At 49.6% G+C, this 14,989-nt stretch overlaps 1 protein-coding gene across 1 annotated transcript in view; it reads left to right on the top strand.

Moving 5' to 3' along the window:
• Positions 1 to 378: 378 nt before the first annotated feature.
• The window catches only part of LOC144157793 (putative thiopurine S-methyltransferase), a 36,722-nt gene continuing 22,111 nt past the window's right edge, over positions 379 to 14,989 (top strand). The window contains exons 1-2 of the mRNA XM_077688552.1: positions 379 to 510; positions 933 to 1,025. Of these exons, the coding sequence (XP_077544678.1) occupies positions 419 to 510; positions 933 to 1,025 (185 nt within the window). The 5' untranslated portion in view covers positions 379 to 418. The remainder of the gene's footprint in view (positions 511 to 932; positions 1,026 to 14,989) is intronic.

The raw sequence follows: 14,989 nt of genomic DNA, 5'->3' as shown, positions 1-14,989 counted from the left end.
GAGGAAGTTCGAGGTAGTATCAAACGAGTGGCAGAATTAGTTCGTCGCCCGCCACACAGCTAGCACAAAAGAACGTCCTCTTAAAAATTACAACAAAACGACGAAAAGAAATTTAAGGTATTTCCACTTTCACCGCCACCAAACCCCGGCAGGGTCAGGACACTATCCAATGTTACTATATTCTCGCTTTCCTTCTCGCCTCCCATTTCCGGCAGTTGGATGAAATGTTCAACTGTACCTGCATCTTTTGTTGTTCTTGTTTCACAGCATCTCGTGTTTGCTTTACGAACTGGATGTACAGCAGGTTCCAAGCACCGGGCGCGCACACCTGGTTAGCCAGCTTGAGCCTCACTATCCTCTCCACGCTCTGATCAGAGGCATTTCACGGCAGCTTCGAGCAGCAAGCATTCGAGCAGTCATGTACGGTGCACCAGAGAACGACGGCGAGGAATACTGGCTCAACGAGTGGCAGCAAGGACGCGCAGTCTGGCAAATCGATGGAGTTTTGGAGTAAGTACCAGTTTCGGACCGAGCACCATTGACTACAACAGAAGTGCCACTAAACCCACGGCGGTGGTTCAGTGGCTAAGGCGTTGAGCTGCTGAGCCCAAGGGCGCGTGTTCGACCCAGGCCGCGGTTACTGCTTTTCAGATAGAGGCGAAAAACGAAAACGCCCGTGTGTTGAGATTTATGCGCATTTTAAGAATCCCCTGACGGGTCGAAATTAGTCACGAGCCTTTCACTACGGCGAGTATCATTTCCCAAGTGTAGCTTCAACGCGTTAAAGGGACCCTGCAACACCTCAAGTGACCCACTCGATGCTTCCGTGGTGAACGGTTAGTGCGCTGACAGGATTCGCTCCTTTCGTTCTAACTTAATTCTTATTTGATACAATTACTTGACATTCGTGCACATTTTTTAATTTCCCGCAGGCTTCTTCTGGATAACAAGGACGTTATACTGGCCGGAAAGAAGCAGGCTCGAGTGTTCATTCCCTTCTGCGGAAAAGCACATGAACTGAAGTGGTGAGTTGGTGCACGTTTGGGGCAGATGCTGCACCCGCACGCGGCGTCATTCGGGTCTATTCGCCGCGAGATCGACATGTAGGTGGCGACAGCGTCGCGCTGCTAGTGTGGATGCTCCGCTGAGCGGCCCGGGAGAATGCGCACCGTGGGCGCGCTTCGTGCCTTTCTCGCGCCGTATGTGCGCATCAAAGGCGCAGACAAGAGTGGTATGCTGTAGTTAGGTTCCTCAACGTTCAATGTCTAGCATGGAAGCGGCAATAAGTTTTTTTTTACTACGCCAAAAAAGCGACGATCCACCGGGAACCTCAGAACGGCCTCAATAATGACAATGAACTTCTACAACGTGGCTCGTAGCAAGGTTGATCTTTCCAGACTGTGGCTTTGAGCCTTAAATACAATCATAAATGCAAACAAATCAGGAAGCCTCGATCTCCGGAATTCAGTTTACAACAGCAGTTTCAATCGCTTTCACTGGTAGCATGACGCAGTCTTGCATTTGGGGGATACCCTGAATTGGTAGCACCACTTAACTGCCACGACATCTTTTTAAAGAGCTTACAATATATTTTTTGTGTTCGAAGGGCAACATAAAATTACTGAATTCCAACCAGCGCAGAGACATAAGTGCAACCGTTCTAACAGGTTCTTTGCGTGCAGTTAAATAAAAGTTTAGCCACTTTAGAGGCAGAGTTTATTAATAACTGTGTCAGATAGCTAGTTATTGCTTTCGTCGCAAGTGAACATGTCAATTAAAATTGTAACGCGCACAGTACAATCCACAGCTGATGCTCAGCTAGACTTGCAAAGAGAAAAGCAGGTTTACAGCGCTTAAACCAAGCTTCTTGGACCTCACTGTCAGCACAGATTTTGTGTTACGGGTGCACTGTTGACCATTTACGGTCTTTTTAAAATCTAACAGGTGCCTAAAACAGCGAGATGTGTTTGCAGTCTTGCGTAATGTCGCTTATGAACCATAAAGATGGCAAATGGAGTTGCCCTCTTGCAGATGAGCAAAACGTTCTCTTTTTATTTCTCGTTACGAAACAGCGGAACAGGCTACCAGTAACTACTTTGAGTTGTAAACGGAACCTCGCTTTTATCTTGGCATTTAATTCCTGAAATGGGTTAAAAGAGGCACGCATAAAAGTTTTCTGTGCATTTCGTTTTTTTTTCTGGATGGGGGGGGGGGGGGGGGGGGATTTCGGAAACGTTCCAAGCGCAGCGAGAATAGAACGCATGTAACGCCAAAAACCAAACGTTGGTTATCAGTATTACTTGCAATTGAAAGTACACTTGGCGTAGAGTTCCGTAGCGATGAAAAAGGGGTACTTCAAAGAGTACACGCCGGTACTTCCAAAACTGCTTAACCCAATTTTTGCCCGAGATTGTCCAGGAATTAGGGGTCGCCTTTTTCAGAATTGTATTGAAAGCGGGCATTGTGGGAAAAATAAAAAAATCCAGCGAGTCACGGAACACACCCTCAACACATGTGGGCAATAACGTGCATTATATTACGCGACTTTTATTATATGAAATAGCGGTTTATTCAATTAAAAGAGGTCTGGCACGGGTTGTATGAGTGGGTCCTCCGCCGAATAAACTGGTGAATGTGCACAAACCCTATTGCGGCCACCATGAACTGGCCCATAAATTGCAGGTTCCAAGAACTGGCCCAGCTATTGAGTCTACTGAGAACGACCAGCATTAATTTGTTTATTTTCTGTTACCCTCCCTCCCCATTCCGTTCCCCCCTCGTGACCAGTGGTCATCCTTTTCTATTAAAGGTTGTCTCACTCTCACTCCTCCTTTTTTAAACTTGGGTCTACCTTAAGAGATTAAGACGTCAGCATATTACGCATTTGGTTATGCTGACCTAAACACATTTCTGGACAAGCTGATTCATGTTTGGATTTGAAAATGGGATAAATGAAAATGACACATGAAATTGCCACAGAAAAGGCGCAAACTAACAATTGCTTAATTTCACTGAGGAATCCCCCGGAACATTCGTGCGCATCCACAGAAACGTATTTTAAATAACACTTAAAATTAGCAACATAGTATAAGCAACGACTGTCCACAAATTGTGTTTATTTTTGAAAAAGTACGGGAAGAATTACATCATACAGGCTCTTCCCAGTGTAAAATACGTCCACCGTAATTTATTGGTGATAGCGCACGGCTCCGGTGCTGTGTAATTGTTTTGGTTTCTTTTTTCTTTCTATAAGGACACAGCGTAATTTTACAAGCGTGTGGCAAATGTACGTATATGAACCGGTCGTTTCGCTTCTTACCCGTTTCGTAAATTAAACTTTTGTCATTTAAATAACCAGCCCGCCACCTTAAAAAAGCCCCCTTTGACGTTCCCGAAACGGCAGACGACTGCACTCATTAATAAGAAAAGTGCAATGTGTCGAAGCAATGTTTATAACACGTTCCACACGTATAACACGCTTCACCACGGCGGAGATGTTTTGTGGAGTTAAACCAGCGCATTAAAGGGACACTGAAGTGAATTTGTCAAGCTCCCGCTTTTGCTTGCACTCCGTATACTGGCTCAAAAAAGCACACTTTTCATCGTTTATCCGATTGACAAATCGGCAAATATTTTACAAAGCGCGAAAGAAGAAAAACTATCATGCGCGGTTTTCGGCGGCCGCACCAACTAAGGCTGTGACGTTGGTAGGAGGGTACACCGTGATTGGACGATGCCCAAGGTTAGCAATCAAACAAGTTTCGGTTTCGGTTCTCTAAACACAACCAATGGCGTTGTTGGATGGGCATTCTCAATATCTCAATATTCATCGTACCACGCTTCTGTGATGTTGTCGGCTTCAAAATACGTAAGATAAGCCTCCCAGGACGGCTTGGAATCGTACCATTCACTAGCCGAGGCCTGCGCAGTGCATAAACGCTCTCCGCGTCCCCGCAGACGCTCAAATGCCATGCGCTTTTCCCCTACATTTGGAGCTTGCCTCACTCATGCCTGTATCGTAAAAAGCGTGTTCGCACCAGGCCAAGGGTCTGTTGATTCTGGCCTGTGCCCACTACCCGCAAGCAGTCGGTGCTTATGGCAACAGCACGCCAGCGAGAACTCGCTAGCGCGCCAGTGCCAGCCTGCGAGCGTTCTGTGAACTAGTTCATGGAGCAATGAACGTTGCGGCCAAAAAAAGGTGAACTCAGTATAGAAAACATCGGCGGAAAACAAAAACGTTAACTTATAAAAAAAAAAGCACGTAGCCGCGGGGATTCGCACTGGTGACTTGCAAAACACTTGCGCTGACATACCTAGCGCTCCAAACCACTCGACCATAGGCGATTTTTTTTAAATAACAAACACTTTATTTACAGAGATATATACAGGATCACATCAGATGATTGCAGGGTATTCGTCGTGCACAAGAGTAGCTTTACGCATGCAGAAAAATAAGCCCTTACGACTTTTACACTAGCATGGCGTAAGCATGTTCTGCCGGCAAGTGTGAGGTAGTGGCATCGTAATGCTGGCACAGCCGCATAGTTAGGGCTGCAATTACACCAGCACGAACGTTATCGAATGGATGACGGTGCCTTTTGTTCACCGCTTGAAAGCAATGGGATGGGAGAGGAGGGAGGGGAAGGGGTTCTGGGCAAGCAGCGGTCAGCAGGAGTGTTTCCCGGTCCTATAGCCATCAAACTGAGTCCCATCTCCCCCGCTCCTTTACCTTAAATTCTGAAAGGACACGCGAACCCTGCGCCAGTGCATCACGCAACTCGGAGTCTGAGTCAGTCCCGTCAAGGGCAGCCACTGTCCACTGTGCCTTCTGAACAAAATGCCTCCACGCCGGCCGAGGGTGTTCAGCGCATTCGACAGCATCCATCCTTGCCCTCCAAAGTGAGTGGAGTCCCATGATGTGGATGCAATCTCGGAGGTGTGGGAGTTCCGTGTCTGCATCCAAGAACCTTAAGTTGGTCCAGGTGAGCCGTCATTGTGTGCCAAAGGAGCACTGCAGCTCGTCCCAGAAATACGATGCCGTATTGCACTCTAAGAATACATGCTCGCCCGTCTCCCGCCTTCCGCACAGCAGACAGTTGGCCCATCCAGGGAGGAAGAAACCCCGCTCTTCCTGCCTTGCCTTAGTTGTGAGTATTCCTGCGTGCAGACGGAAGAAGAAATCTTTCGAACTTGTTGGGACGGGGAGCTTCCGCACACGTCGTAGGACGTCACTTTTTAGGCGGCCTAAAGGTGGGGAGCGGTACAAGGGGGGTGGGAGGGTCTGTTCCACCAAATCCCAGTAGAGCTTCCTCGGCTTCACTGCGCACAAATACTCCCAGGAGAAGAGTTCCTGCAAGAGGGCAAGTGCCCCCGCACTTCCCTGTAAAAGCCTGTTGCGCGGGCGCCATGTGCGAGCTCTGCTGTTGTAACGACCCAAGGGGCCAGGTGTAGGGCGCCTACAGTTTGGAGAACCGCCTGGAGAAAGCCATCACTGCGATCTCGGAAGTACACAAATCTCTGTACAATCAGTTTAAGTTCCATGTTGACGAGCCCAAGACCCCCGGCTTCGACACTCCAGAAAATGTTAGTGCGGTGCATGGGTTCATACGTGGATCTCCAGACGAAAACCGCAAACAACCGGTGTAGCTGGGCCACTGAGCCTGCATCAATAGTCGAGACACGGGCCGCGTACAAGATGGCCGGATATGCCACGGCGTTGCAAACATGTTCCCTAGAAAAGAGGGCACTATGTCGTGCTCTCCAGGGCTCCAAGTTCCTTCCAGCAGCTGCCAGTTTCGTCTGCCACCGGGGGGCGATGGCTGCGCCGGTATCTAGGTTTACCCCAAGGTAGCGGGTGATGGCCCCCATCCATCGAACTCCATAGAGTTGTTGGGGTTTGGTGAGCCATTCGCCTAGCCATGCTCCCTCTGACTTCGAAAGGTTGAGATCTGCCCCGGAGAATCTACAAAATTCCTCGGCCAGTGCAACAACCTCCCCCGTCTGCTCTCTCGATGTGCACACAAAGGCGACGTCGTCCGCATAGGCCAGGACCTTTAGTTCTGCGTCTCCGAGAACGAAGCCTCGGATCGACTTGGACGCTATTGCCATCCTGCAGAGAGGTTCTATGTACAGTGCGAATAGAATATGGGACATGGCGCAGCCCTGCCTGACCGACCGTCCGATGTTGATTGGCGGCCCCAATTCCCCATTCATGATGATGCTGGTAGTCATTTCTGTGTAGCAGATCTTAATCCAATCTAGCATTGCATCTCCTATCCCACATTGACTAAGGAACGTAAACAGAAAGGTGTGGTCTACCTGGTCGAAGGCCTTTCTAAGGTCGAGTTGTAGGACAGCTAAGGGGTAAGTACCTGACTCTGCCACCTCACAGACCGTCAAAATGCGATGCAAATTGGTATTAATGGAGCGGCCCCTAAATCCGCATGTCTGATGTGGGCCCACCACACCACTGAGGGCCATTTCGAGTCGTCGGGCCAGGATACGTGTAAACTGATGGGCCTGAAATCTTCCACATTCGGTACCATATCTTGGACGGATTTTTTGGGTATGAGGACCAGCGCTGCCGACATTGGAAATATAAGGTATATAATGTATAACCAGTTTACACTTTTATTTATTTTAGCATTCCAAGCAGCTTAGGTGACTCTTTGTTGTTTTGCGCTCGTGCAGTAAGCACCCCCGAAGTTTCCACCATATCTCACGTCTAGCAATTGCATTTCTTAGACGGAAAAGCGTTCGCAGATGCGTAGTCGTGCTGCTGGCCGCTGTGCTTGTTCGCCCAGCGCAAAAAAAGTGCTTCCCGAACCCTAGTTTTACGCTGTACGGTAAAAAATATCAGTTGGTTTATTTCCTTAGTACCTATATTGACTTCGCTGACTATTGTCCCGCCTTCAAGAGGCCTTATATTTTCCTACTGGCGTACCAGTCAGCGAAGCGTTGCATGTGCGCTTTTGCAGCGCTTGTGTGAACCAACCTTGACTTGAGCTAGATACAGTGTACAAACTAACCAAGTAAAGAAAGGCACATTCTTCCATTCACAAACGTGTCCTGGCTTCGTTTCAACTGAGCGAACGAATTGCGACGACCCGTCGGCGGCCGGCGGACGAAACGCTGGGCCGACTGACTATGTCTGAAGGCCGGGGAGCCGCGCAGTAGCGCAGTCAATTGCGAGCTCGGCTCCTCCCGACGTCACACGAAAACGCCGCAGAAAATAGGCGAGCATAAAGAAAGGAGGACAGCATTTTCGAAATAATTTTTCTACTAAATAGCCCAGAGTGGTTGAAACATGGCCTTGAGACTCCGGACTACAATTTGCGCTAGTAATCCCGCAATGTTTAGGTATCACTTCAGTGTCTTTTTAACCCGCAACGGCCGCTGATTATTGCGTCTATAGAGGAAATGCGCAAGCAGTGGTAACTATGTCATTGCTTACTGTCAAAAAAATACACATAGTGGTTTTTTTCATCGTATGCAGAACGCGTCTTGCGCAGCGCGCAACGTGAACGAGGAGACGACGCGAGAGCGCCATCCACTCTAGGAGCAGTTCATCCCGCCGCCGCAAGGGCCCACTGTGTTCGATCTCGGGGCGAGCAGACCTCAGAGCGACGAAATAGATCACATGCAAAAAATCACGCGTCCCTCCATCTAACGACGACGATGGTTGAACGCGAAGCTTTCTTGGGACGGATTCTTTTGTTGTCTTCTGAGTTTTACAGACCGCTCGGACAGTTTGAAAATTGTGGTAGCGTCCGTGTAGCGTCCGCCGTCCGTCCGCAACAGCTCAGCGCGCAGGTGCACCCTCTCCCCCACTCCTCCTCTCCCGCATCACGCTACCCTCCTCGCTCTCAACAACAGGTCCGCACCCCTCCCCTACACTATATAAAAAAATAACACTTACCGGCGCCAGGTGTTGATCCCAGGACCCTGCGGGCGGAACGCAAGGTACACGGTGCTCTACCCACTGCGCCACAAAGCCGACACTGAATGGAAGGCTACGAACGCTCCTTATATCCTTGACTCATTCAAACTACGTCAAAAAGCTGCTGATACAACGCATTCACTACCAGTGGGCGGAACGCGAGGTACATGGTGCTCTTCCCACTGCGCCACAAAACCGACACAGAATGAAAGGCTACGAACGCGCCTTATATCCTTGACTCATTCAAGCTACGTCAAGAAGCTGCTGATATAACGCATTCACTACCACCAACTCCCCAAAAACTAAACGTTAACGCAATACACCCACCCCCTATGCGACGCATTTATTCGAGTCCCCCTCGCGGGGAGATGGTTTTTTGTCGAATCGCTCTGCATAATTTATGGGAACGCGAATGATGGGTAGGCAGGCTGAGCCTATGGTTTCTTCGAGAGCACACTTCTGCCATATTATCATTAATCTTAAAGACGTTTACGACCAAAACGATTCTCGCCGTGGGTGGTACCTTCTAATTAGTAGTTGTTCAATGTTTCCCCGTAATAAACAAAGTGTACATAATTGTTCATTGTGTTTAGTGTTGTTTTTCAGCTTGTTATCAACTTATTTGTACGTGTACGTAATCAAACCATTTGTATATGTACGTAGTTGTAAATAGTTGTTTTATATATCGTTTTCCATATTGGCATGTGGTGCAATAATTACCATGTTGAAAACGATAACAAAAAAGACATAGAGCAACTGGTTAGACGCCAGCTTCATAACGCGATCGAGACAGGTTCGATTACGGCCACCGCAACCGCTTTTTTTTTTCTTTTCACTTCCGCCCCGATCATTCATCATCATCGTCGGAGAAAATTTGCTTTCCCGCAGGGCATCTTCGCGTTACAGACACCATTAGTAGGAACACTTAAGCTTCGCTATAAAAGACTTAGGGCAAATTACATCAAGAATTCTCCAATTGCGCCTAGGTATTCATGCCGCATCCATGAGATATATGCTGACTGCTCCGAAGTTTTTCTTTGCGGGACTCGCTTACGGCTTTCACACTTAGCGTAAAAGTATGTCCTATTTTTTGTTCTTGCTCTGCTTTCTTTCGCCTCACTTAGACGCCATTTTCAACCCAGGCAGCGTCTTTTTATTAAGTATAGAGTTCACAGCGATATGCGAGAGCAATGTGAGAGAGCCATCGCTTACGAAGACCGGGTCACTGTACACAGTGGGCACAATGGGTGTACACCAAGCCTTTGTAAGTCGGCATGACTACTACGCACAAATGCATCGATGGGAAGGCAAGCTCAACTCGTTATGTTACGGACGGACGGCGATATCCCGAGAAAAGTGGTCATAGAATGCTGACGCAATAAAAATGTGTTCGCAATTTTACCGACACGTAACGGTAATGCCGGTACGCTGACAGGTGACAGTTGGTTTTCCCCCCTCTTTTCTCTGTGAGCTGTACGACCATTCTAGATACTTTTGAGCCTGGTTAGACTAACTTTCCCTCTTTCCGCTGTCAACGAAAAGTTGCTACACACCCTTGCACACATACAAACTATTTCAAATTAAAAATACCAGGGTCGTCGACTATCCATGAATTGATGACTCCGCTCACAGTGTTAGAAATAACTGCTTGTCTGCTTGCAACTAGCTTCCTTACTTGCTGCTATGTTTAGTCATTAGTCTTATTTTCGGATTTCATACCAAAATAAGGTAAAATATGAAATTAGAATAGCAATCAACCTACCTGAATCGGTGACCGTCTGCCACATTTTACAAATCTACTAAAATGGTATCTGAAGGAACACCGCCGTCGTGATTCGTTCGGTGTTTGTGGCTTTTTTGGACGCACATTTTGAAACAAGAAGGATTGTAAAGCTGTCGCTGGCCGGCCTACAAGTACAAAAAGTATATAGCCAACATCCAGAAGCTACAAACGTAATACTGGGAATTTGACGCGCGGCACTACTTGTAAAACAAACCAAGGAGCGAACTGTGCTATTTACATCATTCATCGACACTTTTCAGTATATGTTTCAAAATTTGGTCAAGAAATAAGGCAGTTCCAACTTAAGTTAAAACATCAAAATTAAAATTAGAGTGGGGAAGGCAGTGAACAAAACTAATCACATCTTTAAAACATGGTCGCATATGTGCTCACTGCGCTGCAGACGTCCTCAAAAGGTAATAGCCTACAGCCGCCGCTGCCGCGGAAGTGCCCCTCTTCCCTTCCCCTTCCACCTCTCACGCTCTTTCCCTCTAGTCTCGCTCCTTCCAATATAAACACGGCGGGCGTTCGCTGAAGATGATTAATTTTTCCCGCGTTCCACTGCTGGCGTGACATCTATTGGAACGTTTCAGTACTGGTGAAGCTGGAATGCCGTCACGAGCAGAATTACTTGATATAGGAGTTGCGAAACTTCCCATAGGCCCCCTGCATCAAAAAGTGGCCCCACGATTGGTCCACCGTTTTGGATCTTCTTTTACAGTGGCGCCAACTGTTGGTGAAAAAATAAACTGTACACCGTGGTTTGCCGCTCGACGAGCTGGCCGAAAAATGGTATTTGGGTGCTTACGCAAATTTTTTGTGCCGAAGAAGCCCAAAATGTTCAATCACACCAGTGTTTTATATGCATTCGAACCAAGAGAAGTAAAAAATTGCGTATGTGTGCGTAACAAGATGCGTTGTCGCCTGCGCAGTGTCGTCTGCTGCGCGTCATCTGCGGTCTTCCGACGGCAAAAAAGTTAAACATTCGCTTCGAAGCCTTGACGCAAGCTTGAAAGGATTATTTACAGCCACTTGATCAGCTAACGGATTAGTTTAAACATGTAGTGTGATGTAGGCCGAGCGATAACTGCAAATTTAGTACTTCAGGTAGGACATATATGTCGTGCCAGAGTGTACGCACAAGCGCCAACCCGTCGAGGCAGTTGCGCAGACGCAGAAACATTCTCCGCAAAAAATCGCAGTTAGGAAAGCAATGAACAACTTACGGAAGTACAAAAATAAAAAAAAATTCTGCACTTGTAAAACAAAATTTATGGTTAAATTGTCAGTTTGAATATTTAGTTTGTTTTTTGGATAGTGCGTGCGGTGGCCGCGCAGGCGCCACCGTACGCAAGCTCCAAAGGAGGGGGGTCCAGGTGCGGGCCGTTTTTTGAGGCAGAGTTTCCAAACCGCCTACATCGAAGAGCTCGAGTCACGAGTTCTATGTTCGGGCCGCGAGCGTTTTAAAGACGATAGTCTTTCTTGGGCTACTTAAACGAAGAAATTTTGGTCTGTCTGTATGTCTGTCCGTCTGTCTGTCTGTGACTCGATTCAGCCACCCGGCCAAACTGAAACAATGCCGGCGCAATAGTCTTATATAGTCACAGCTAAATGTGCCCGTCTAAGTCCGGTGTAATGTTCATACTTGTAAATATTGTTGAAGAACAACAAGACATTACGCATATATAAGACAACAAATTAATACAGAAGTGATATTTGCAGCGTTCCTTTATAAAAAAATCGTACATGTTTGATTTTGGCGAGATTAAATACTTCATCAACTGAAGAAAAAAACATCCCCCTCGCGAAGGGCACGATCAAATGCAGAGCATTTCTGCGGGGGGGCGCGCCTACAAGTCGTATGGATTACGTATTGGTTGTTGTTGTTGTAATTGTTGTCTTCCAGCGTAGACATTGTCGATGAAGTCGATGGTGAAACGTGCCGTGAACCCCCTGCCGCGGCTATGACGCAACGTGGAGCGGCTATGACGCAACGTGGCACGGCTATGACGCAACACAATCCAACACAATCCACTTTAATCCAATCCAATCCAAATCCAAGCCAATCCAAGCCAATCCAATCGAATCCAATCCAATGCCCCTCGCGAGAGAGTGTTATAGCGCCGAAATCGCCACCACGCGAACGCGTGATGCTGACGTCACGATCACGCCACAGATGTTAGCGACCGCAGCGCGCGCGAACGACATAAGTGGTTTAAGCGCGAACCGACCGCGGCGAGAGAGCACGATGCGAGCGCCCCACCTGTTCTTGCGCGCGAACCTAACGCGGCGAGAGAGGTTGTTGCGCACGTCCCCACCTGTTGTGCGCCCGAACCGAACGCGGCGAGAGAGGGCGTTGCGAGCGGAGAGAAGGCGAGGAGGACGCGGGGGAGAGGGCGCACCTCTGGCCGACGGTTGAATGAGTCAAGGGTATAAGGCACGTTCGTAACCTTCCGTTCTGTGTCGGCTTTGTGGCTCAGTTGGTAGAGTACCGTGAACCTTGCGTTCCGCCCGCAGAGTCGTAGGATTGAAACCTGGCGCCGGCAAGTATTTATATAGTGTAGGGGGAGCGATGCGGACGTGGACTACGGACGCCAACGCGGGTGACATCGTGAGTTACTGAAATGCTCTGCATTTAAAACTTGAGTTCCTCGTAAGCGAAGCGGCACTTTTCGGGCTTCAGTGTTAACCCCGACGAGCGAATAGCCTCGAGTACAGACTCCAACCTTGCAAGGTGTTCATCGAAAGTCCGGGCGAATACCTCAACGTCGTCGAGGTAGACGAGGCAGGTGTGCCACTTCAGGCCAGCCAGCACAGTGTCCATGACTCTTTGAAACGTTGCTGGCGCCGTGCACAGCCCAAACGGCATCACCTTGAACTCGTACCGACCGTCCGGGGTTATAAATGCAGTCTTCTCTCGGTCTCTCACGTCCACTTCAATTTGCCAATAGGCGGTCTTCAGATCCATCGATGAGGAGTACTTCGCGTGGCAGAGGTGGTCGAGGGCGTCGTCGATTCGTGGCAGGGGGTACACGTCCTTTTTGGTGATTTTGTTCAGTCCGGTAGTCAACGCAGAACCTTAAAGTTCCGTCCTTTGTCTTCACGAGTACGACTGGCGCAGCCCACGGACTTTTCGATGGCTGTATTATGTCGTCGCTGAGCATGTCGTCGACTTGAGTCCAGATGGCTTCCCGCTCGTGGGAAGAGACGCGGTACGGTGACTGTCGGGTAGGTCGGGCTCCATCTTCGGTTATTATTCGGTGCTTCGCTAGAGCTGTCTGACGTAGTTTCGAGTTCGACGAAAAACACTCGCTGTAGCGAAAAGCCAATAGTTTGTTCCGTTGTTCTTGCGGTAGCGCCGGATTCACGTCGAAGGAAGGCGGAAACTTGAAGGTATCTTCGGGTGCGCATTCAAAGTAGGCGACTGCGATCATGCCACTTGCTTGTTGCGTTTCTTCGAGGAATGCAATTGCAGCGCCCTTGTTTAAATGCTGGTACTCCTCGGTGAAATTGGTGACCAAAACGTGGGATTTGCGTTGCTTAAACCGCAAAATGCCTCTTGCGACAGACACACCGCGGTCGAGAAGCAACCTTTGGTCACTCTCCACGATGGCGTCGGCATCAGGAGCAGCACCTTCACAGTAGACGGTGATCACCAAGCTTCCGTGGGGTGGCAGGGTGACACGATCATCGGCGATCCTTACAGCTGCACGGTGTTCGGGGTTCAGTTCCGGCGTCATAGAGTGATCGGAGGAAAACGTTATCGACTTCGTCTGCAGATCAATTATTGCACCGTTGTTCGTCAAAAGGTCCATTCCGAGAATTAGGTCGCGGGAGCAGTTAGGCAAGATGAGGAACGCGGCAGGGTACGTCGTGCCGTCTATGGTGACGCGGGATGTGCACGTTCCACTTGGCGTCACGAGGTGTCCTCCCGCTGTGCGTATGTGCGGACCGTCCCATCTGGTCATAACTTTCTTCAGCTTAGACGCAAATGGTCCGCTCATTACTCAGTAGTCGGCTCCCGTGTCCACGAGGGCGACTACGTCAAAGCCGTCGATGGACACCTTGACGTCGGATGCCGCCTTCCTCGAGTTCCGGGTTCGTCGGGGCGTCGCATCTCGGCTTGTGTGTGTTGACGGCCGGGCACTGTGCGTCGTCGTTGTCGTCGTCCTCTAGCGGACGTCTCGGTCATGTCGGGTACGCATCGCACCGTATAGCTGTCGTCGTGTTCGGGAGTCTCGTCAGGGTTAGGTCGGGTCGTCGGGATGAGGGCATGTCGTGAATCACTATCTTCGGCGCGTCCTTGCGTCGTTGGAGGGTTTCCGGTTTTTCGCCGTAGAGCAACTTCACCTCCAGAAGTTGCTGCTTTTAGTTTCCCCCGCGTGGGCTGGGGGACCTTCCGCGGGCGAAGTCAGCGTTGCTACGGCGGTTCGGCGATGGGTAGGGCGATGGCGAACGGTTGAAACGCGCTGGCCCACGGCTGGTTTCAGGTAGATACTCGTCGATCTCACGTGGTCGTTGGCCAGGGAGAGGGCGAGGTGCGTCGACGGAGAAACCACGCAGTCCGAGTCTCTTGTATGGGCAGCGACGGTAGATAAGGTGGGCCTCTCCGCAGTGGTAGCACAGAGGACGATTATCGGGAGTTCGCCATACGTCCGTCTTCCTCGGCGTCTGGTTTCGGGCTACCGGTGGTCGGGCGGGTGACATTGGGCGGCGGTACGGCGGGGCCTCTTGACGGCGTGTTGGAGCAGGGCGGGGCCGACGAACAGCCGCGGAGTATGTCATTGCTTGTGGCTCTCGGGGTACTTCGGATGGCGTAGAAGTTCCCAACGCTTGTTGCACTTCTTCTCTGATCACGTCGGTAAGGGTAGCGACTTGGGGCTGTGGCGGCATGGGGAGAAATTTCCGCAGCTCCTCTCTCACTACTGCGCGGATGGTCTCGCGTAGGCTTTCAGCCGGAATCCGCATGTTGTCGATGTAGTTCGCATTAACCGCGCCAACTAAGTTCCGCTCGTACTGCTTGGCCCGCATTTCGAGGGCCTTCTCAATTGTAGTGGCTTCCGCCACGAATTGGGTGACCGTTTTGGCGGGTTTCGGACAAGTCCAGCAAACAGTTCCTCCTTTACACCGCGCATTAAGAAGCGTAGCTTCTCTTCTTCCGTCATATCGGGGTCCGCGCGGAGAAATAGTTGCTTCATCTCCTCAACGAAGATCACAACCCCTTCGTTGGGATGTTGCGTGCGCGTTTCCAACAAGAGGGCGGCTCG

Source organism: Haemaphysalis longicornis, unplaced genomic scaffold (assembly GCF_048455015.1).
Source record: "Haemaphysalis longicornis isolate Haplotype H1 unplaced genomic scaffold, Haemaphysalis longicornis Haplotype H1 scaffold_10, whole genome shotgun sequence".
Taxonomy (NCBI): Eukaryota; Metazoa; Arthropoda; class Arachnida; order Ixodida; family Ixodidae; genus Haemaphysalis; species Haemaphysalis longicornis.
This window is presented reverse-complemented; position numbering and strand designations above follow the sequence as displayed.